The 23,874-nt window shown below is 49.7% G+C and overlaps 1 protein-coding gene across 1 annotated transcript in view; it reads left to right on the plus strand.

The window, feature by feature from the left end:
- Window positions 1-23,874, plus strand: part of LOC119975183 (solute carrier family 13 member 2-like) — a 75,352-nt gene that overhangs the window by 46,579 nt on the left and 4,899 nt on the right. Inside the window, exons 4-11 of the mRNA XM_038814783.1 lie at window positions 1,714-2,042; window positions 5,083-5,269; window positions 14,449-14,571; window positions 15,961-16,176; window positions 16,786-16,904; window positions 18,427-18,548; window positions 18,649-18,810; window positions 23,331-23,468. Coding sequence (XP_038670711.1) covers window positions 1,714-2,042; window positions 5,083-5,269; window positions 14,449-14,571; window positions 15,961-16,176; window positions 16,786-16,904; window positions 18,427-18,548; window positions 18,649-18,810; window positions 23,331-23,468 — 1,396 coding nt within the window. The remainder of the gene's footprint in view (window positions 1-1,713; window positions 2,043-5,082; window positions 5,270-14,448; window positions 14,572-15,960; window positions 16,177-16,785; window positions 16,905-18,426; window positions 18,549-18,648; window positions 18,811-23,330; window positions 23,469-23,874) is intronic.

A 23,874-nucleotide genomic window follows, 5' to 3' on the forward strand; every position in this document is an offset into this window, starting at 1 on the left:
AACCCTAATTGCCCTTGAGAAGGTGGTGGGTGAGCTGCCTTCTTGAACCCGCTGCAGTCCGTGTGGTGTAGGTACACCCACTGTGCTGTTAGGGAGGGAGTTGCAGGATTTTGACCCAGTGACAGTGAAGGAACGGCCGATATATTTCTAAGTCGGGGTAGTGAGGGGGAAGGGGAACTTGCAGGTGGTGTTGGTCAGGCCATCTCCTCACCCTTCTCTCTCCTGGGGAATAGAGCCCCTGCTGGTTCAGCCTTTCGATTTTGCAAAGTGAGCAATGACGGGCTTTTGGTTTTTTTTTTTGAAACTATCTCATTCATTTTTTTCCCAATTAAGGGGCAATTTAGCGTGGCCAATCCACCTACCCTGCACATCTTTGGGTTGTGGGGGTGAGACCCACGCAGACACGGGGAGAATGTGCAAACTCCACACGGACAGTGACCCAGAGCCGGGATCGAACCTGGGACCTCGGCGCCGTGAGACTGCAGTGTAACCCACTGCGCCGCCTTGAGGACGAGCATTTGCGTAGCGTCATCTCACACCCCAAACTGTGTCAGCCGCGCCTCAGTGGGCCGCACTCCCGCCAAAGCCAAAAGGTCATGGGTTCAAGTCCCACTCCCCTGCAGTGCTGTCGGAAGGCTGCATAGTCAACGCTGCTGTTTTCTTTGCAAGAGATGTTAAACAGAGATCACACCTGCCATTTCAGGTGGATTTTGAAGAAGAGTGGGGGTGATTCTCACAGTTGTCCTATGGGCGTCACGGTAGCACAGTGGGTAGCTCTGTTGCTTCACAGTGCCAGGGACCCAGGTTCGATTCCCGGCTTGGGTCACTGTCTGTGCGGAGTCTGCACGTTTTCCCCGTGTCTGTGTGGGTTTCCTCCGGGTGCTCCGGTTTCCTCCCACAAGTCCCGAAAGATGCTGTTAGGTAATTTGGACATTCTGAATTCTCCCTCTGTGTACCCGAACAGGAGCCGGAATGTGGCGACTAGGGGCTTTTCACAGTAACTTCATTGCATTGTTAATGTAAGCCTACTTGTGACAATAAAGATTATCATTATTATATTTCCACCCCCCCAAACAAAATCAAGAATATTTGGTCGTTATTGCATTGTTGTTCGTGGGATCTGACTGTGTGCAAATTGATTGCCACATTTCCCACATGACAGTGATCACTCTTCAATAATTCTTCATTAGTAAAGGCATTGGGATGCTGGTTGGTCACAAAACCTGCGATAGAAATGACATATCTTTATTCCCTCTTCCATAATGATTAACAGCCAGATATCAGCGTGAATTCTTCATGGAGTTAGTGAAGAGCTGACTTGGGATGTGATGGAACCAACCCAAGGTAGATATTTAACATTGAGCCAAACAAGGAGACATTTGGACAGGGGACCAACAGGCTTAGACAAGTGGGCTGGTTTCCTGAAGCACCTCAGTAGAGGGAAGACAGAGAGATTTAGCGAGGCAATTCCCGAGCTTGGGAGGGAGGCAGGCAGCCAATCACCAGCAAAGGAGAAAAGGAAGCCAGGAATGCCCAGGAGGTCGGTAATGGAGGAGCGTAGATATTGCAGGGTTATAGGCGTTGGAGATGATTAGAGAGATTGGGAGGGGGCAGGATCATGCGGAGGTTCGACAACAAGGAGAGGAAGTTTAAAATTGAGGTGCAGCCTTGACTTGGAGCCAATGTGTGTCATGATTGGTTCTTTCTTCCCAGGTTAATGTTGGGGTTCATGATCGTGACAGCCTTCCTGTCCATGTGGATCAGTAACACTGCCACAACCGCCATGATGGTGCCCATCGCGCAGGCCGTGCTAGACCAACTCCACAAAGTAGGGGGCAGCACTGAGGAGCAGAATCACAACAACAAGGAGCAGGAAGTGGAACTGCAAGAGAAGGGCACGCTGAATTCCGAAGATAAAGTCATCATCAATTCTCACGCCGTTGACATTGTGCCGGAGAAATTTTACAACACCGACTTTGACACAGAGAACATCAAGCAAGCAAATAGGACAGAGCAGGACAAGAATGGGAGAGCTGACAAATGTAAGAGCCATCAGTTTAAACAGCTTTTAAACGTCTTCTTTTGTTTTCTGTATTTAAAACGCGGACAAAGCAACGGGATTTATTCCAGGAGCAGGGAATTCAAAAGTTGTCCTATTATGTTGAACTTCTATCGCCGCTGCTCTGGACAGGTTTAGCCCGTGACCTCTCGGAGAAGGTCAGGTGAGTGTGCTGCTCAGGGGGTAGAGGGTCACTGCCCTGGCAGTTCCATGGGGCAGTGCCGGGGGACGGAGTTGCTGGCAGGGCGCGCCTCACAAGCGTTACGTTGCGGGATCCGACCCTTTGTGTTTTCCCAAAACGCATGGCGGAGAAAGTGCCAGCTACCTTTCCTGCTCGCTAGCGGGAAATATCGCCCTAGTCGCCACATTCCAGCGCCTGTTCGGGGAGGCTGGTACGGGAATTGAACCCGTGCTGCTGGCCTGCCTTGGTCCGCTTTCAAAGCCAGAGATTTAGCACAGTGAGCTAAACCAGCCTCAAACTCTGTGGTTCTGCTCTCAATAGATAGAAAGGATTTACACAGACGGTATGAGAACAGATGGATAAGAGTTATCGGGGACAGTTGAACAGCTGGGAGCTTATTATCGTTGGCAAAGGGGCGTTTTCAAGGGGACCCGAGTTTGTGAAAATTCCGAATGGACACCATGAGAATATTTCCATTTGTGGAGGAATTGTAAACAATGGCCATTAATAGGGGCAGCACGGTAGCCTAGTACACACACGTGAGGCACAGCTGCCTCACGGTGTCGAGGTCCCAGGTTCGACCCCGGCTCTGGGTCACTGTCCGTGTGGAGTTTGCACATTCTCCCCGTGTCTGCGTGGGTTTCGCCCCCACAACACAAAAATGTGCAGGGTAGGTGGATTGGCCACGCTAAATTGCCCCTTAATTGGAAAAAATGAATTGGGTAATCTAAAGTTTAAAAAAAAGCAAAACAATGGCCATTAATGTATGATAGTCACCAGTAAATCAAATAGATAAACACCTTTACCCAGAGAGCGGTTAGAATGTGGAGCTCGCTAACACGGACAGGCTGGCGAATATAGTTTGGATTCTTTCAAGAAATCTTACAACACCAGGTTAAAGTCCAACAGGTTTGTTTCAAACAAGAGCTTTCGGAGCACTGCTCTTTCCTCAGGTGAATGAAGAGGTTTGTCCCAGAAACATATATATAGACAAATTCAAAGATGCCAGACAATGTTTAGAATGTGAGAATTAGCAGGTAATTGAATCTTTACAGATCCAGAGAGAGGGGTAATCCCAGGTTAAAGGGGTGTGAATTGTCTCAAGCCAGGACAGTTGGTAGGATTTTGCAAGCCCAGGCCAGATGGTGGGGGGTGAATGTAACGCGACATGAATCCCAGGTCCTGGTTGAGGCCGTACTCATGCGTGCGGAACTTAGCTATAAGTTTCTGCTCGGCGGTTCTGCGTTGTCGCGCGTCCTGAAGGCCGCCTTGGAGAACGCTTACCCGGAGATCAGAGGCGGAATGCCCTTGATTGCTGAAGTGTTCCCCGACTGGAAGGGAACATTCCTGCCTGGCGATTGTCGGGTGATGTCCGTTCATCCGTTGTCGCAGCGTCTGCATGGTCTGCCAATGTACCACGCTTCGGGACATCCTTTCCTGCAGCGTTTAGGGGCTGGTTTAGCTCACTGAGCTAAATCGCTGGCTTTTAAAGCAGACTAAGCCTCCCCGGACAGGTGCCGGAATGTGGCGACTAGGGGCTTTTCACAGTAACTTAATTGAAGCCTACTCGTGACAATAAGCGATTTTCATTTTTTTCATTTTTCATGAGGTAGACAACGTTGGCCGAGTCGCACGAGTATGTACCGCGTACCTGGTGGGTGGTGTTCTCATGTGTAATGGTGGTATCCATGTCGATGATCTGGCACAACTTGCAGAGATTGCCATGGCAGGGTTGTGTGGTGTCGTGGTCGCTGTTCTGAAGGCTGGGTAGTTTGCTGCAAACAATGGTTTGTTTGAGGTTGCGCGGTTGTTTGAAGGCAAGTAGTGGGGGTGTGGGGATGACCTTGGCAAGATGTTTGTCTTCATTGATGACGTATTGAAAGCTGTGAAGAAGATGTTGTAGTTTCTCCGCCCCAGGAAAGTACTGGAAGACGAAGGGTACTCTGTCGGTTGTGGCCCGTGTTTGTCTTCTGAGGAGGTCGGAGCGGCTTTTTGCTGTGACACGTTGGAACTGTTGATCGATGAGTCGAGCGCCATATCCCATTCGTACAAGGGCATCTTTCAGCGGCTGCAGATGTCTGTTACTCTCCTCCTCGTCTGAGCAGATCCTGTGTATACGGAGGGCTTGTCCATAGGGGATGGCTTCTTTAATGTGTTTAGGGTGGAAGCTGGAGTTGTGGAGCATCGTGAAGTTATCCGTGGGCTTGATGGGGACAGTGTAGAGGGAGCTTTACTCTGTATCTAACCCCGTGCTGTACCTGTCCTGGGAGTGTTTGATGGGGACAGTGTAGAGGGAACTTTACTCTGTATCTAACCCCGTGCTGTACCTGTCCTGGGAGTGTTTGATGGGGACAGTGTAGAGGGAGCTTTACTCTGTATCTAACCTCGTGCTGTACCTGTCCTGGGAGTGTTTAATGGGGACAGTGTAGAGGGAGCTTTACTCTGTATCTAACCCCGTGCTGTACCTGTCCTGGGAGTGTTTGATGGGGACAGTGTAGAGGGAGCTTTACTCTGTATCTAACCCCGTGCTGTACCTGTCCTGGGAGTGTTTGATGGGGACAGTGTAGAGGGAGCTTTACTCTGTATCTAACCTCGTGCTGTACCTGTCCTGGGAGTGTTTAATGGGGACAGTGTAGAGGGAGCTTTACTCTGTATCTAACCCCGTGCTGTACCTGTCCTGGGAGTGTTGGATGGGGACAGTGTAGAGGGAGCTTTACTCTGTATCTAACCCCGTGCTGTACCTGTCCTGGGAGTGTTTGAGTTTTAGTTTGTCCAGAGAAAGCTGACTGAATGATAACCACTGTGCTTCCAAGCTGAAATGGTCATTTTCTCTCTGTTTAAGGCAACGGGCAGCTGCCAACACCAGTGGTTCCTCCCAGGATTGAAGAGAATGAAAATGATCAATTGCAGCGACATTTGAAACTCTCCAAGGGAATGAGTCTCAGTGTTTGTTATGCTGCCAGTATCGGAGGTACAGCTACCCTGACCGGTACTACTCCAAACCTCATCATGGTTGGCCAGTTAAACGAGTGAGTATCTGCAGAGCATTCTGGGTCAGCCATTGTGATAACAGCCTCAGAAAAACCCCATCAGCTTCTGTCCAATAAACCCACTATTTCACCTCTGACCTTAATGACTTTTATCGACTTTCCAGGTCTAACACATCACACTCAAACCCCTTGTCCTCGTATACAGTTCCCTCTGAGGACTAAGTTGACCCTGCCACCTCCTCTCCCATCAGTGTCTATCGTCTGGAGACAGTGTTACAGATACCGGATCCTTTGCTTTGATCAAGGGGTGTTTTGAATGGAATTGGCGCTACACTGTGTCGGGTTCTCACTAATTATACAAATCACATCTCTGAATCAGGTCACCTGTCCCACGAAAGACTTAAACATACATTCTAGGCAGATACCTTAATGGCGTAGAGGGAGCTTTACTCTGTATCTAACCCCGTGCAGGAGAGGGCTGGACTACAGGAGTGCTGGACTATCAGACGTGCTGTCTTTCAGATGAATTGTTTCACCGAGTCCTTGTGTATCTGTTCAGGTTGATTAAAGTATGCCAGGGCATTGTTTGATGAGGAGTAGGGGCTTTCTCCTGGTTGTTACAACACCCTGGGTGGGGGCACGGTCAATTCCAGCCCCACACCCCCCAGAGTCCCAACATAAGGGAATTAACCAACAATCTGTGTGTTTTCCTAAGGCCATTGACCCCTGAGACCATTGACTCCTGAGACCATTGACCCCTGAGACCATTGACCCCTGAGACCATTGACCCCGGAGACCATTGACCCCGAGACCATTGACCCCTGAGACCATTGACCCCTGAGACCATTGACCCCGAGACCATTGACCCCTGAGACCATTGACCCCTGAGACCATTGACCCCTAAGGCCATTGACCCCCTGAGACCATTGACCCCTGAGACCATTGACCCCTAAGACCATTGACCCCTGAGACCATTGACCCCTGAGACCATTGACCCCTGAGACCATTGACCTCTGAGACCATTGACCCCTGAGACCATTGACCCCTAAGACCATTGACCCCGGACTGCCCCAATGAGTTACAGGCACCAGATTTTAAGTAAAATATTTTAAAAACTGTTTATTTATAACAAGAGGAAGATACACATGTATTGGCAACGGTAGAACGATGACCTGCTAATCTAATTGTTCTGCTAATCCCATCCTACATACTACCTAGACACACACAAGACAGACACATGGTGGGGGAGGGGGAGGAAAGGTTGAAAATAACAGGGATTAAACTGGGGTTGAACATAGAACAGAGAACATTTACAGCGCAGTACAGGCCCTTCAGCCCTCGATGTTGCGCCGACCTGTGAAACCACTCTAAAGCCCATCTACACTATTCCCATATCATCCATATGTTTATCCAATGGCCATTTAAATGCCCTTAGTGTTGGCGAGTCCACTACTGCAGGCAGGGCATTCCACGGCCTTACTACTCTCTGAGTAAAGAACCTACCTCTGATATCTGTCCTATATCTATCTCCCCTCAATTTAAAGCTGTGTCCCCTTGTGCTGGACATCACCAACCGAGGAAAAAGGCTCTCACTGTCCACCCTATCTAATCCTCTGATCATCATGTATGCCTCAATTAAGTCACCTCATAACCTTCTTCTCTCTAACGAAAACAGCCGTAAGTCCCTCAGCCTTTCCTCCATACCAGGCAACATCCTGGTAAATCTCCTCTGCACCCTTTCCAATGCTTCCACATCCTTCCTATAATGTGGCGATCAGAATTGCACGTAATACTCCAAATGCGGCAGCACCAGAGTTTTGTACAGCTGCAATATGACCTCATGGCTCCGAAACTCAATTCCTCTACCAATAAAAGCTAACACACCTTATGCATTCTTAACAACCCTATCAACCTTGGTGGCAACTTTCAGGGATCTATGTACAGGGACACCGAGATCTCTCTGCTCATCCACACTACCAAGAATCTTACCATTAGCCCAGTACTCTGTCTTCCTGTTACTCCTTCCAAAATGAAGGAAGAGAAGAGATTATTCTTTGCTGCTGAGGTTGTAGTCTTTGTAATTGGTGATCTTCCAAGGTTGCAAAGTGTTGAAATCATTGGCTGGTTTGGATTTTCGAATGGTTGTCTTCAGTTCGAACATGCAGGCTGTGGAACTATCTCTGGGGAGTCATTTTCAGTTGAATAACATCAGCCAGATTGGCTCTCTGAGAATTCTCTACCTGAGAATTTAAAACAAGGTTTTCCGTGTACTCTACCTCTGGAACGCTTGTCTGCTCCTTCTGTGGATCAAGATGAACTGTAGTAAAGAGAAAGTAAAATACCCTTTCTTCCAGACCTCTAGAGATTTCAAGGGACAGCTATCAGCACTGTGCCTTTCCCAGCCTTCCAAACAAAGATTAGGCTTTCACAGACCAGGCTGGAGATTGCTTGCCACATTTAAATCATGAGTTAAACCTTCACAGACCTGACGGAGATTGCATTTAAATCAGTTCCTGCTGCTTCCGAGGTTTTCACAGAACTGAGACAAAATGGAGACTGATCCAGATTCTTCCGAAAGGCTCAACCAATCCCAATCGAAAACATGAAATGTCCCGGAATTTCAGAAGAGGGGATTGGCTGTTAGCCAAATCCATTAAAATAGTTTCACGGACCCTTCTGCAGAGCATACTGGATCAATGGGTCTGCCGATAGCAGCTTGCAGCTGTGAGGGGGTGGGGGGCTCAGTTCGAAACCAAAAGTAAGTCGTTTTAAAAGGTCGGCAATTGTGAGGTAGTCAGAAAGGCAGGAATTTAAAAAGGAAAACAAGGTTTGGAAAGCGGTTCCTTGCATGGACCCAAGCTAAATTCACGCCCTTTGATCGGTTTTTCAAAACACAAGTTGCAAGGTTGAATATTTGTCCTCTTTAGGGACAGAGGAACAGGAGTAGGACAGGAGTAGGCCATTCAGCCCCTCAAGCCAGTCCCACCATTCAATGAGATCACGACTGAATAAATAAGAAAACACTTCTCACCCTAACCCCCACCTATTACAGAATCTACTCACCCACTCCTTCCACAGCCCTTGTCCACAACAGCCAATCACAGCCTCTACTCCACAATTTAACCTCAAGAGTGAAAGTTCCATATCAAATATGCCTTTACTGAATCATACAAAAGAGAAGGAAGCCATTTCACCTATTGAACCAGTACCAGCTCCTCTCAGAGCAGTTTTATTAGTCCCACTCCTTTACTCCTTCCCCATGACTCTGCCATTTTTGTTTTTCAAGGATTTACCAAACCTCTTTTTGAGAGTTCCTATGGAATCTGCTCCCACCATCTTTCAGACAGCACATTCCAAATCACATCAACTCGCTGTGATTATAAAAAAATCTCATCTCTCTCTGTGTTTTTTTTTGCCAATTCTCTTCGACTCTCCGGTCACCAAACCTTCTGCCAGTTTCTCCTCAGTTTTACTTTGACAAAATCCTTCATGATCTGAGACCCAGGGCAGCACGGTGGCGCAGTGGGTTAGCACTGCAGTCTCACGGCGCCGAGGTCCCAGGTTCGATCCTGGCCCTGGGTCACCGTCCGTGTGGAGTTCGCACATTCTCCCCGTGCCTGTGTGTGTTTCGCCCCCACAACCCAAAGATGTGCAGGTTAGGTGGATTGAACATGCTAAATTGCCCCTTAATTGGAAAAAGTGAATCGGGTACTCTAATCTGAGATCTGAGACCCAGGTTCGATTCCCGGCTTGGGTCACTGTCTGTGCGGAGTCTGCACGTTCTCCCCGTCTCTGCGTGGGTTTCTTCCGGGTGCTCCAGTTTCCTCCCACAAGTCCCGAAAGACGTGCTTGTTAGGTAATTTGGACATTCTGAATTCTCCCTCTGTGTACCTGAACAGGCGCCGGAATGTGGCGACTAGGGGCTTTTCACAGTAACTGCATTGCAGCATTAATGCAAACCTACTTGTGACAATAATAAGGATTATCATTAATGTTTTTACACCGTTATAAAATCTCTTTTTAATCGTCTTTGTTTCTTTTGTGTCCGTCTTTCCTATAAAATACTTAGAAAACTTCCCAAAGGTACTTGACAATCAAGAGGTGAAAGGTAGAGTGGAACTTAAAACAATCACATCACCTGGGAAAACTATTCGACTGAAAGGATAATAAGTCCCCAGGACCAGATGGCTTGTATCTTAGGGTATTAAAATAATTGGCTGCAGAGATAGTAGACATTGGTTAGAATCTTCCAAAATTCCTTCGATTCGGGAAAGGTCCAAGTGGATTGGAAAACAATAAATGTAACACGTTTGTTCAAGAAAAGGATGGACACAGGAAGGAAGAAACTAGAGAGAAATATCTGTCCTAGAGAAAATGATAGATTCCATTAGTCAGGTTAGAGGTTACAGGACATTTAGATAATCATAATGGACAAAACCATGGAAGGGAACTTATATTTAACAATTTAGTAGTGTTATTTGAGGACGTAAAATGCAAGGTGGAAAAAAGGTACTTACATATGTGTACTTGGATTTCCTAAACGCGTTTGATAAGGTGCCACGTCAAAGATACCACACAAGGTAAGAGCACATGGTGTTGGCGGTAACATATTAACATGGATAAAGGATTGTTTAGCTAACAGGAAGCAGAGAGGAGGGACATTGTTTTATTTTCTGGTTGGCAAGATGTAACTAGTGCACTGTCAAAGGCATAAGTGCTGGTGTCTCAACCATTCACAATTTATATCAATGGACGAAGAGACCGAATGCTGAAGTCATCAAGATAGGTCGGAAAGTATGTTGTTAAGAAGGGGTCGAGTTTGGGATATAGAGAGGTTCATTGAGTGGGCAAACCATTGGCAGATGGAGTAAGATGTGAACAAATGTGAAGTCCACTTTGGCAGAAAAATGCAGCATATTGTTTAAATGGACAGAGACTGCAGAGATTAGTGGTACAGAGGGATCTGGGTGTCCTGGTACAGAGGGACCTGGGTGCCCTGGTACAGAGGGATCTGGGTGTCCTGGTACAGAGGGACCTGGGTGCCCTGGTACAGAGGGATCTGGGTGCCCTGGTACAGAGGGACCTGGGTGCCCTGGTACAGAGGGATCTGGGTGTCCTGGTACAGAGGGATCTGGGTGCCCTGGTACAGAGGGATCTGGGTGTCCGGGTACAGAGGGGTCTGGGTGCCCTGGTACAGAGGGATCTGGGTATCCTGGTACAGAGGGATCTGGGTGTCCTGGTACAGAGGGATCTGGGTGCCCTGGTACAGAGGGATCTGGGTGTCCTGGTACAGAGGGACCTGGGTGTCCTGGTACAGAGGGATCTGGGTGTCCTGGTACAGAGGGATCTGGGTGTCCTGGTACAGGGGGATCTGGGTGCCCTGGTACAGAGGGATCTGGGTGCTCTGGTACAGAGGGATCTGGGTGCCCTGGTACAGAGGGATATGGGTGTCCTGGTACAGAGGGATCTGGGTGCCCTGGTACAGAGGGATCTGGGTGTCCTGGTACAGAGGGATCTGGGTGTGTCCGGGTACAGAGGGATCTGGGTGCCCTGGTACAGAGGGATCTGGGTGCCCTGGTACAGAGGGATCTGGGTGTGTCCTGGTACAGAGGGATCTGGGTGCCCTGGTACAGAGGGATCTGGGTGCCCTGGTACAGAGGGATCTGGGTGCCCTGGTACAGAGGGATCTGGGTGTGTCCTGGTACAGAGGGATCTGGGTGTCCTGGTACAGAGGGACCTGGGTGCCCTGGTACAGAGGGATCTGGGTGTGTCCTGGTACAGAGGGATCTGGGTGTCCTGGTACAGAGGGACCTGGATGTCCGGGTACAGAGGGATCTGGGTGTGTCCTGGTGCAGAGGGATCTGGGTACCCTGGTACAGAGGGACCTGGGTGTCCTGGTACAGAGGGATCTGGGTGCCCTGGTACAGAGGGATCTGGGTGCCCTGGTACAGAGGGATCTGGGTGTCCTGGTACAGAGGGACCTGGGTGTCCTGGTACAGAAGGATCTGGGTGTCCTGGTACAGAAGGATCTGGGTCTCCTGGTACAGAGGGATCTGGGTGTCCTGGTACAGAGGGATCTGGGTGTCCTGGTACAGGGGGATCTGGGTGCCCTGGTACAGAGGGATCTGGGTGCTCTGGTACAGAGGGATCTGGGTGCCCTGGTACAGAGGGATCTGGGTGCCCTGGTACAGAGGGATCTGGGTGTGTCCTGGTACAGAGGGACCTGGGTGCCCTGGCACAGAGGGATCTGGGTGCCCTGGTACAGAGGGATATGGGTGTCCTGGTACAGAGGGATCTGGGTGCCCTGGTACAGAGGGATCTGGGTGTCCTGGTACAGAGGGATCTGGGTGTGTCCGGGTACAGAGGGATCTGGGTGCCCTGGTACAGAGGGATCTGGGTGCCCTGGTACAGAGGGATCTGGGTGTGTCCTGGTACAGAGGGATCTGGGTGCCCTGGTACAGAGGGATCTGGGTGCCCTGGTACAGAGGGATCTGGGTGCCCTGGTACAGAGGGATCTGGGTGCCCTGGTACAGAGGGATCTGGGTGTGTCCTGGTACAGAGGGATCTGGGTGCCCTGGTACAGAGGGATCTGGGTGTCCTGGTACAGAGGGATCTGGGTGTCCTGGTACAGAGGGATCTGGGTGCCCTGGTACAGAGGGACCTGGGTGTCCTGGTACAGAGGGATCTGGGTGTCCGGGTACAGAGGGATCTGGGTGCCCTGGTACAGAGGGATCTGGGTGTGTCCTGGTACAGAGGGATCTGGGTGTGTCCGGGTACAGAGGGATCTGGGTGTCCTGGTACAGAGGGATCTGGGTGCCCTGGTACAGAGGGATCTGGGTGTGTCCTGGTACAGAGGGATCTGGGTGTCCTGGTACAGAGGGATCTGGGTGTGTCCTGGTACAGAGGGATCTGGGTGTCCTGGTACAGAGGGATCTGGGTGCCCTGGTACAGAGGGATCTGGGTGTCCTGGTACAGAGGGATCTGGGTGCCCTGGTACAGAGGGAGCTGGGTGTGTCCTGGTACAGAGGGATCTGGGTGTCCGGGTACAGAGGGACCTGGGTGCCCTGGTACAGAAGGATCTGGGTGCCCTGATACAGAGGGATCTGGGTGCCCTGGTACAGAAGGATCTGGGTGCCCTGGTACAGAGGGATCTGGGTGTCCTGGTACAGAGGGATCTGGGTGCCCTGGTACAGAGGGAGCTGGGTGTGTCCTGGTACAGAGGGATCTGGGTGCCCTGGTACAGAGGGATCTGGGTGCCCTGGTACAGAGGGATCTGGGGTGCCCTGGTACAGAGGGATCTGGGGGTGCCCTGGTACAGAGGGATCTGGGTGCCCTGGTACAGAGGGATCTGGGTGCCCTGGTACAGAGGGATCTGGGTGTCCTGGTACAGAGGGATCTGGGTGCCCTGGTACAGAGGGATCTGGGTGTCCGGGTACAGAGGGACCTGGGTGCCTTGGTACAGAGGGATCTGGGTGCCCTGGTACAGAGGGATCTGGGTGTCCTGGTACAGAGGGATCTGGGTGCCCTGGTACAGAGGGATCTGGGTGCCCTGGTGCAGAGGGATCTGGGTGCCCTGGTACAGAGGGATCTGGGTGTGTCCTGGTACAGAGGGATCTGGGTGTCCTGGTACAGAGGGATCTGGGTGCCCTGGTACAGAGGGATCTGGGTGTGTCCTGGTACAGAGGGATCTGGGTGCCCTGGTACAGAGGGATCTGGGTGCCCTGGTACAGAGGGATCTGGGTGCCCTGGTACAGAGGGATCTGGGTGCCCTGGTACAGAGGGATCTGGGGGTGCCCTGGTACAGAGGGATCTGGGTGCCCTGGTACAGAGGGATCGGGGTGTCCTGGTACAGAGGGATCTGGGTGTGTCCTGGTACAGAGGGATCTGGGTGCCCTGGTACAGAAGGATCTGGGTGTCCTGGTACAGAGGGATCTGGGTGTCCTGGTACAGGGGGATCTGGGTGTGTCCTGGTACAGAGGGATCTGGGTGCCCTGGTACAGAGGGATCTGGGTGTGTCCTGGTACAGGGGGATCTGGGTGTCCTGGTATAGAGGGATCTGGGTGTCCTGGTACATGAATCACAAAACATCAGGTACAGCAAGTGATCAGGTAGATAAATGGAATGGTGCCGTTTATCGTAAAAGGGAATGGGACATAAAAGTTTTCCTGCAGCTGATCAGGGCCTGGAGCACTGTGTCCAGTTTTCCGATCCTGATTTGTAAAAGGATATAACTGCGCTGGAAGCAGATCAGAGAAGGTTGGCTCAATTCATTCCTGGGATGAAGGGCTTATTTTATGAGGAAAGGTTGGACAGGTTAGTCCCACACACATTGATGTTTGGAGGAATGAGAGATGATCCCATCAATGATCTTATACGGACCCCGGAAGTGTAGAAGATTTTAGTTTAGACGGGCAGCATGGTCGGCACAGGCTTGGAGGGCCGAAGGGCCTGTTCCTGGGCTGTACTTTCCTTTGTTCTTTGTTCTTTGAAACGTATAAGGTCCTGAGATTGTCTTGATGGGAGAGGTAAGGAGAGGATGTTTCCACTTGTGGGTGGGGGGGCATGAATGAGGGGACATGGTTTAAGAATGAGAACCACCGTCAAGGCAGAGGTGAGAATTGTTTTCCCGTTTTCCCTTGGCGAGTGGTTCGTTGGTGAAATTCCCGACTGCGGAGAGGCGGAGCCATTCACTCTATTCAAGGTCGAGTCAGACAGATCTGTGAGAGACGGATGGGGGTCAAGGGTTGTGGGGGACAGACGGGAAAGTGGAACTGAGCCCACAACCGGGTCAGCCCTGATCCTACTGAATGGAGGAGCAGCTTCGAGGGGCTGAATGACCCCCTCCTGTCCCTGAGCTCCATCTTCCTTTGTATGGAAGTTAGTTGAGGTTAAGTGGGATCGGTCAAGGGCAGCACGGTGGCCTAGTGGTTAGCACAACCGCCTCACGGCGCTGAGGTCCCAGGTTCGATCCCGGCTCTGGGTCACTGTCCGTGTGGAGTTTGCACATTCTCCCCGTGTCTGCGTGGGTTTCACCCCCACAACCCAAAGATGTGCAGAGTAGGTGGGTTGGCCACGCTAAATTGCCCCTTAATTGGAAAAAATAATTGGCTAATCTAAATTTAAAAAAAAAAAAAGTGGGATCGGTCTCATATATTCCGGTCAATTTAGTCCCCCAGAACCGAGAAGATACTTTACAAACCATCTTTCTTTGCTTTCAGCCTCTTCCCCGAAAACGGAGACGTTATAAATTTTGCCAGCTGGTTTGGGTTTTCATTCCCTTGCATGTTCATAATGTTGTTGGTAACGTGGATTTGGCTCCAGATTATGTTTTTGGGATTGAAGTAAGTATCATTTTCCCTTCACCCTGCTGCAGAAACTGTTCTAGGCAGGTCCCGGGATAAATTGGAGGGGTTGGGACAATTTTTATGGAATGTTTTAATAGGTTATCAATCCTTCAGAATTGGTGTTCCTCATAATTAAAGATTAATCTGCTGTGAGGAACGGTCAGGAGGTAAATGGCTAAAGAATTGCAGGAATGTTTTTGATTTTCTCGGTAAACGTCAACATCATTGGAAGCATATCGGAGATTTGGGGCGAAAATTGGAGTTTGACTCTCAGTCAAGAATTGTCTAATTGGTTAATTTGATAGAGCCTCACACAACACGACTCATGGAACAGGAGAGACAACAGGAATGCAGAAGGAGGCCATCCAGCCCATCGAGGCTGCGCCAGTTCCTGAAGATATGTTTATTCACAGAACACGGTGGTACAGTGGGTTAGCGCTGCTGCCTCACAGAGCCAGGGACCCGGGTTCAATTCCGGCCTCGGGTGACTGTGCGGAGTCTGCACGTTCTCCCCGTGTCTGTGTGGGTTTCCTCCGGGTGCTCCGGTTTCCTCCCACAGTCCAAAGATGTACAGGTTCGGCGTTAAATTGCCTCTTCTGTCCAAAGGTTTGGTGGGATTACAGTGTTATGCAGATACGGCACGTGAGTCGGCCTGGGTAGGGTTCTCTTTCAGAGGGTCGGTGCAGTCTCGATGGGCCGAATTGCCTCCTTCTGCACTGTAAGGAGTCTATGAACACGGACTCCCTTTTCCTCCCTGCACAAGTATGTATACTCATATGTACTTAAGAATAACCTTTCCTAATTAATAGCAATGAATCTCATTTACAACTATAGCGCACACTTCACGGTGACATCAACACCAAGGGCCCATGGGATTTGGATTGACTACACCTACTGCAGTTATTGATCTCCTTACCGAAGGAAGCACATACTTGCCTTGGGAACCTCTGGGCTAATTTCTAAATTCAGAGGGTTAACCTATGATGAGGGTTTGAATAAATCCGGACGATACTGCCTGGGGTTTAGAGAAACGAGAGGTAATCTAATCGAACCTGGGCAGTCAATGAGAAACTGTTTTCCCCTGGCTGGAGCACTGGGTGCTGCCACACGATAAGGAGCCAATTGTTGAGGACAGAGATACAGAGAAACTTCTTCGGGCGATTGTGAGCCTTTGGAATTCTCGAGTTGGGGCTTTGGTTGTATCCAAGATGGAGATTGATGGGATGGTTAGAGACTAGGAGATTGAGGAATGCGAGGGTGGTGTTGAGGTAGACGATCGGCCATTATCTTAATGACTATCAGAGTAGGTTTAATGGGCCGAATGACCTCCTCCTATTTGTTATGGTCTTGCATTAACGCTGATGTTCCTCCCTGATGTCCTTTCAGTCTGAAGGAGAATTTTGGCTGTGGCTCGAAAAAATCAGCAAAGGATGTTTCTGCCTATCGAGTGATGAAGATGGAGTTTGAGAACTTGGGGAAAATGAGCTTTGCAGAGATTGCAGTTTTGATCCTCTTCATCCTATTGGTCCTACTGTGGTTCACCAGAGACCCTGGCTTCATACCTGGCTGGGCATCCGTCCTCTTTAATAAAAATAATACAAAGTAAGTAATACCTCTCTCTCTCTCTATCTTTCCCTACTCTATCTCTCTCTCTCTCTCTCTATCTTTCCCTACTCTCTCTCTCTCTCTATCTCTCTTTCCCTACTCTCTCTCTCTCTCTCTCTCTCTCTCTATCTTTCCCTACTCTCTCTCTCTATCTCTCTCTCTCTCTATCTATCTTTCCCTACTCTCTCTCTCTCTATCTCTCTCTCTCTCTCTCTATCTATCTTTCCCTACTCTCTCTCTCTCTCTATCTTTCCCTACTCTCTATCTCTCTCTTTCTCTATCTTTCCCTACTCTATCTCTCTCTCTCTTTCCCTATCTTTCCCTACTCTCTCTATCTCCCTCTCTTTCTCTCCCTCCATCTCCTTCTCTGCCTTGCTCCCTTACTCCTTGCTCTCCTCTGCCTTGTCTCTTCCCCCCCCCACCCTCCGTTTCTCGTCATGATTTCCATGTCTTCGCTTTCCCCCCTCTCCGTCAATCTGTTCCCCTCTCCTCCTCCTGTCTCTGTCTCTCCCCCCCCCCTCCCCCCGCGCATTCCCCCCCTCTCTGTCATTCGGATTTCCCATCCCCTTTTCTCTGATGGCTCGTTGTCCCTTTGTCTGTCCTCAGGTTTGTCACTGATGCCACTGTGGTGATGTTCATCGCGATGATAATGTTTATCGTCCCGTCCGACAAACCGCGTCTCCCGTGTTTCAACAACGGCAGGGATTTGGACAATGACAGTGCAGGTAACCTGCCCCCCCCCCCCCCCCCCCCCCCCCCCCAACCACCTCCCCCCCCCCCCCCCCCCCACCCCACCCCACCCCACTTCTTCTTCAGAACGAGGCATCTTTTCGCCCTACCTGAGAAGATCCGCGGTTTAACGTCTCATTTGAAAGATGAACTTGCGGCAACGCTGTGTCCCCTCAGTGCTGTACCGTGTGTCGGTCTAGATTAAGTGTCCATTTTGAAACACCGATGGTGATTTTGGTAAACTGAGTGGGTTTTCTCGGCCATTTCAGAGGGCGGTTAAGACTCAGCTACGTTGCTGTGGGTCTGGAGTCACGTGTAGGCCAGAAGGGGTCAGGATGGCATATTCTCTTCACTAATGGATATTAGTGACCCAGGCGGGTTGTAACCGAACAGTTTCACGGCCAATCTTACTGATTCCAGCTCTTTATTCGCGCATTTCAGAAACGCAATTGGATTTCTCACGGCGGGAGTTGAATTTCTGGATTCTTTGTCCAGTATCACGAACACCAGCCTCCTGCCCCCCCCCCCCCCCCCCCCCCCCCCGAGTACCAATGGCCCCTGTCTCCATGCTTCAGTGGCAGGGGATTGGTAACCAAATGGATACAGATTCAAAATAATGGTCTAACGAGGCACAGACGCCTCTCAGCTCCAGGGTCCCAGGTTCGATTCCCGGCCTCGGGTCACTGTCTGTGCGGAGTCTGCACGTCTCCCTGTGTCTGCGTGGGTTTCCTCCGGGTGCTCTGGTTTCCTCCCACAGTCCAGAGGTGTGCAGGTGAGGCGGGGTTATTTATCATAGAATTTACAGTGCAGAAGGAGGCCATTCGGTCCATCGAGTCTGCACCGGCTCCTGGAAAGAGCACCCTACCCAAGGTCAACACCTCCACCCTATCCCCATAACCCAGTAACCCCACCCAACACTAAGGGCAATTTTGGACACTAAGGGCAATTTATCATGGCCAATCCACCTAACCTGCACATCTTTCGACTGTGGGAGGAAACCGGAGATCCCGGAGGAAACCCACGCACACACGGGGAGAACGTGCAGACTCCGCACAGACAGTGACCCAAGCCGGAATCGAACCTGGGACCCTGGCGCTGTGAAGCAATTGTGCTATCCACAATGCCAACGTTATGGGGACGGGGCGGGGGAGCGGAGAGTGTTGGTGTGGACTCGATGGGCCAAATGGACTCCTTCTGCACTAAAGGGATTCTGTGACTCGGCAGCTTTAAGCAGTTTTGTTGGTGTAATCTAGAAGGACAGAACCTGGAGGAAGCAGATTCTATAATTGGACGCCTCTTGGAAGAGGCAGCTGGAGGATATATTTTGGGTGTGGCTCTGTTGCACTGGTCCATTGTGTCGGGTATTACCCCGTGGCGAGGGAGGCTGGGGGGGGGGGTGGGGAGGGGGGGGGGGGGGGGTTGGGGGGCTAACAGGAGGGTTATGCAGCCAATTTAATTCGTTTAATCCTGGACGACAATTCCCTGGTGTAACTTCTGACAGATATTTTGTTTTCCCAGGTAAAAAATGCAAGTATGGCCCTGCTCCTGCGATACTGAACTGGAAAACGGTTCAAGACAACCTGGCCTGGAACATAGTTGTGCTACTGGGAGGGGGCTTTGCACTGGCCAAAGGCAGCGAGGTAACTCTGTCGCTATTGGAGACACAGCCTGAGATTCTGGGGAAATGAGTGTGGCAATTGGGCTGACTGCTCCAGCTTCTGTTTTTTTTTTCCCGTTTAGGAATCCGGGCTTTCCCAGTGGCTTGGGAATCAGCTCACCCCACTTGAGGCCATCCCAGCGTGGGCTATCGTCATGATCCTCTGCCTCTTGATCGCCACCTTCACCGAATGCGCGAGCAATGTTGCAACAACTTCGCTCTTCCTGCCGATACTGGCTGCTATGGTGAGTCCAGTCACTCTCTCCGAAACCTACCATTGTGACATTGACGATCATCGGCTTTGCACCCTTAGTGACCTGTGGGAAACCATTCTTGGGATGAGTCCCCGGGCAGTCCCAATATTTATCCCTCAATGTCGTTGAGAAAGTTGTGCAGACTCCATCTTGAAGGAAACTGAAAGTCTTGCTTATTAAGAGCCAAGCACATTGCTGAGGGTCACATGTAGGCCAGGCTGGGTGAGGACAGCAGATTTCCTTCACTAAAGACATTAGTGAAGCAGATGGGTGTTTATGACAATCCAGAGATCCCATGTGTTGTGTTACGCTGCTTCGTGTAGGAGAAACTGCTTCCTTCATGTCTGCTTTGACAAAGGAAGCTCCAGACTATGAAATGTGTTCAACTTGCTTATTGAACTATTAACACAGTTCTTAAATGAGTTTGACTCTCTGCTAATCAAACTGTAGTAACTCAGTCCATCTTTACCAGCCTGCTCCAAGCCACGTGCTGGGTGTGATGCTGTTGATCAATGCTGATGTACTCTCTACATGTCTGTCTGTGGGAAGAGGCAGAGCCTGTGTGCCCTGTCCTTTTATATGGGTTGTGCAGTGCCCCCTTGTGGTAATGCCACCTCAGGGTGTCCTGATTACCCATTGGTTGTGTCCTGTTCTAATGACCCATTGGCTGTATGTCTGCATGTCATGACATCTCTGGTGCTCCCTCTAGTGGTTACTTAGTTGTAGTGTATTTATATTAACCGCTTGTATATTTACAGTGATGCATATCACCACATTCCCCCCTTTTTTAGCGTTACATATTTTCTGTACTTGGTTGAAGAAAATTGAACAAAATAGGTAAATAAGTGATGACATGTACAAGTCATGATGACAGTGATGATGATACAGTACCAAATAATACTTATGAGTTCAAAGTTCAAGAATTTATATGGTCGAGTGGCTTTCTTGTTTTGTTATTGAAGTGTCGATGTCGATGTTGTCATTTCCTTGTGAACGCCGTCAATGTCCCTGTGCTTAAGGAACCAAGAAGTCATCAGGAGGTGTTCAAATGGTCAAATCCCTTCGTTATCTGATTTGGACTCTTTTTTTGATGCTTGTGGTAGCGATTCTTGATGTCATCTTTCCTGTCTGACCTGGACTGTGTTTGCGGTATTGATGCCATCTGTCAGCTGCCTTGAAAGCTGGTCTGCTTGTTTGTAGTGTAGCAAATGTGAATTTGTAAGATGCGTTATCATGCCATGGTATACCTACACACTTGCCATTGTCTTGAGCTGTGCTGTCAGTGTCCTGCATTTGCAGAGCTGTACCATGTCGTACCAGTCGTTGTTCCAGCGTTGTTGGTTTTGTCGTGCTTGTTGTTGACGTTTGTGCCTTTGGTACGCTTCTTGTTGTTGTCTTTGTTGTTGTTTTTGGAGGTTTTGTTGTTGTGTTTGTTGCGCTCAATGACCATTCTGAGTGGAGAATTCGAGTCCTTCACAAAGTTACTCGTGTCAGTGTCCTTTGTGGCATCTGCTGTTTCATTGAGCGTTTCGTCTCTGATTCCTCGGCGCTCTCCGTCTGGAGTCATGTCCGGTTCACTTGAATCATCTTTGGCTTGTTGATGCTCCCCTTCTGCAGTCCGTTCTGGTTCACCTGAATCATCTTTTCTTGACGATCCTCGTCTGGAGTCAAAATCTTCAAGATTTAATTTCCTTGTGGAGAGGCTCGAGTGGATGAGGTTTCAATTGATGTGGTTGCACTGGATTCACGAATAGTTTCACTTGGATTGTCGAGTGCTTCTGTACATACAAGCTGAGATCTGTCAGTCTCGCTGTGATGTTGCACATCTTGTATGGGAATCGTGATTTCTTCGTCCCTTGTCTCACATACAGTGGGTAGACATTCAGTGTCTTCTTGTCGGTTAGATGAGCTGGGTAGACTGTCAGAATCTTTCTGTCGTTCACGTGAGCGCGGCAGACTTGCATCGTCTGCTGCTGGTTGCTCAGATAAGGTGGATAGACCTTCATGGTCTTGTTCATGCATAGATTGCGCTTTGGAGTCTTGCATCGCTCCCATTGTGGAGTCTGTCAATGGGCTCTCTGTGGAGGCTTGTATCGCTCTCTCTGTGGAGTCTGGCATCGTTCCCTGTGTGGAGCCGTGCAGTGGTCCCGCTGTGGAGTCTTTCATCGCTCTCTGTGTGGAGTCGGGGACTGTTCGTGGTGCATGGACCACTTTTTGTGCGGCATCAGGCCGCTCTCTGTGGGCTTCGCCTTCTTTGTGGGTATTTGACAGGTTGCTGTCATCCAATGTATCGACGATCTGCCATGGCATCATGGTGTTGGATTCATCTACCATGAATAGAGTCATTTTGAGCTTTTCAACCGCGGCACTGATGCTTGTCTGATCATCATATCCGAATAACTCAGCCATGTCTGAGTAGTATCCTTCGATAAACCAATTATCTTCAATTATCGTATTGTCATTGTGTTCTCTGTGTCCAACAAAGAAATCATCGTCTGATCGTAGTCTTCAAGGACCAAATCATCTCCTTGGGCGATGCTAACTGCTTGTTGCAAGGTTCTGCGGAGGTTGATTTCAATTACTGGTCGAAGTTCAGGCATTGATCTGTTTTTCGAGGTGAAGGAATGTGTTTTGCAGCATTAAAACTATTCTTTGTAATTTACGGACATTTCCCCTTTAAGTGGGCGTGGTCCAGGGCCTCTGACATCATGACGTTCGTGATGTAAAGTGTAGGAATGGATTGCACATGCGTAAATCGCTTTTCCTTTACTGTGTGCTCTTTTTGCAATTGACAGTAGTCTCTACACTCTATCTATAACTATACTCAACACTCTCTAGGCATTTCCTCTGCACTCGCTCCAGCTCTCTCCCAAAAGCCTGAGAGTCAGTGTTTTACATAGTTCTGCATCTAGCTCCATCTAGTGGTCAATTATGATATTATACTAACCGAGAAGCCGCGCATGCGCAAAACATTGTTTTGCTGGTTCGCTTCTCCCCAGGAACTGCGAATGTGCGGATTGGGCCGGCTGGATATGCATAGGATGGCTGCCAATCAAAATTGCAGTTTGCTTCTGTTGCAAACCTACCTCTTCCTCATGGTGAGCATTGGCGCCAGTTGTACCAATTTCATTTGTGTTTACCTCGCGGTAGCTTTCAAATTTGTCCAGGACTGTCTGGAATCATGTTCTGTCCTGCCCTTTGGAGTATTTAAAGGAGCGGAAGATCTCTGTTGCATGTTCACCCGCAATGGTGAGTAGAAGAGCAAACTTCTCAGCATTGGCCACGCCAATTAGGTCGGATGCTTCCATGTAAAGCTGAAATTGTTGCTTGAATGCATGCCAGTTGGCACTGAGATTGCCGTGGTACCCGAGTGGATTAGGAACCGGAATCTCGATCATCGTGCCTGCGTACGGTTGCTGGTTGTCACGGATCTTGCTGAGTTGAACTAAATAGATGTAACAGGCACTCCTGGTACCATGCTGTGATATGCTGCATCGTGTAGCATAAGCTGCTTCCTTGATGTGTGCTTTGACGAAGGAAGCTCCAGACTTTGTCATGAGTTCAATATGTTTATTGAACTATTAACACAGTTCTTAAATGAGTTTGACTCTCTGCTAATCTAGCTACGGTAACTCAGTCTATCTTTACTGGCCTGCTCTAAGCCACGTGCTGGGGTGTGATGCTGTTGATCAACGCTGATGTACTCTCCAGATGTCTGTCTGTGGAAAGAGGCAGAGCATGTGTGCCCTGTCCTTTTATATGGGTTGTGAAGTGCCCCCTTGTGGTAATGCCACCTGAGTGTCTTGATTATCCACTATGCTACTTGTAATGTATCCACTGTGCTAATTCTCCGACCCTGCGGCTATGTCCGCAAGATCTGTCTGGTCTTACGGCCAGAAAGTCAGTGCCATCCCAACACTGATCCTCCACCCGGTCCCTACCCCCCTCGCCACCCCGGGACCAGTCCCCCCAGCCCCCCCGTCAGCGGAACAGCTCCATCCCCCCCCCGACTGTGGCGCCGCTGGACTCATGTTGTGAGCACACGTGTCCCACGACTTCGGGGACTCGTCCCAACGTGGCGGAGCATCGGGGGAGGGCCTCCGGGGAATCTCCACGCTCTGCTGGTGTGACCTTGCCAGACTATCAGCTGATCCAGACGATATCCCGACCTTCTGTCAAGGTTCCAACTGGGATAGCAACATGGAGGAAATTAGCCGTGATTGAAATAGCGCCCAATAGACAGGTGGAAAGGGAGAATGTGACACAGGCAAAAATTAGAAAGAGATAGAAACAGATTGAGGTAGAAAATCAGATAGGTGGAATGAGTGACAGAGATAACTTAAAGAGAGCCCAGAAATCCACAGGGACATGATTAATCATTAGTGACATGTCTGACATAGTTTTACATGCGATGACGCTGCTGTGAATACATTCAGGGACCAGTGTTAAAGTGCCCCTGAATGAGTGGTTTTGCTGAATGCTTAATGACTGTTTTTATTTTATGTTTTCAGGCGAGGCGTATTAACCTACACCCACTCTACGTCATGCTTCCCTGCACGCTCTGTGCGTCGTTTGCTTTTATGTTGCCGGTGGCAACTCCTCCGAACTCCATCGTCTTCTCCTATGGGTATCTGAAAGTGTCTGATATGGTAGGTGTTCAAAAGAACAAAGAACAATACAGCACAGGAACAGGCCCTTCGGCCCTCCAAGCCTGTACCGTTCCAGATTCCTTATTTAGACCTACAACTTATCGCCCAGATGATCTGCATCGCTCCATTCCCCATGTGTCTATCAAGATACATCTTATTTTATTTTATTTTTTAATTTACAGTGCCCAATTCTTTTTTTCCAATTACGGGACAATTTATTGTGGCCAATCTACCCAGCCTGCTCAACTTTGGGTTGGGGGGGGGGGGGGGGGGGTGAGACCCACGCAGACACGGGGAGAATGTGTAAACTCCACACGGACAGTGACCTGGGGCCGAGATTGAACCCAGGTCCTCGGCGCCGTGAGGCATCAGTGCTAACCCACTGCGCCACCGCGTCGCCCCTCTC

This window comes from Scyliorhinus canicula, chromosome 12 (genome assembly GCF_902713615.1).
Source record: "Scyliorhinus canicula chromosome 12, sScyCan1.1, whole genome shotgun sequence".
Classification (NCBI taxonomy): Eukaryota; Metazoa; Chordata; class Chondrichthyes; order Carcharhiniformes; family Scyliorhinidae; genus Scyliorhinus; species Scyliorhinus canicula.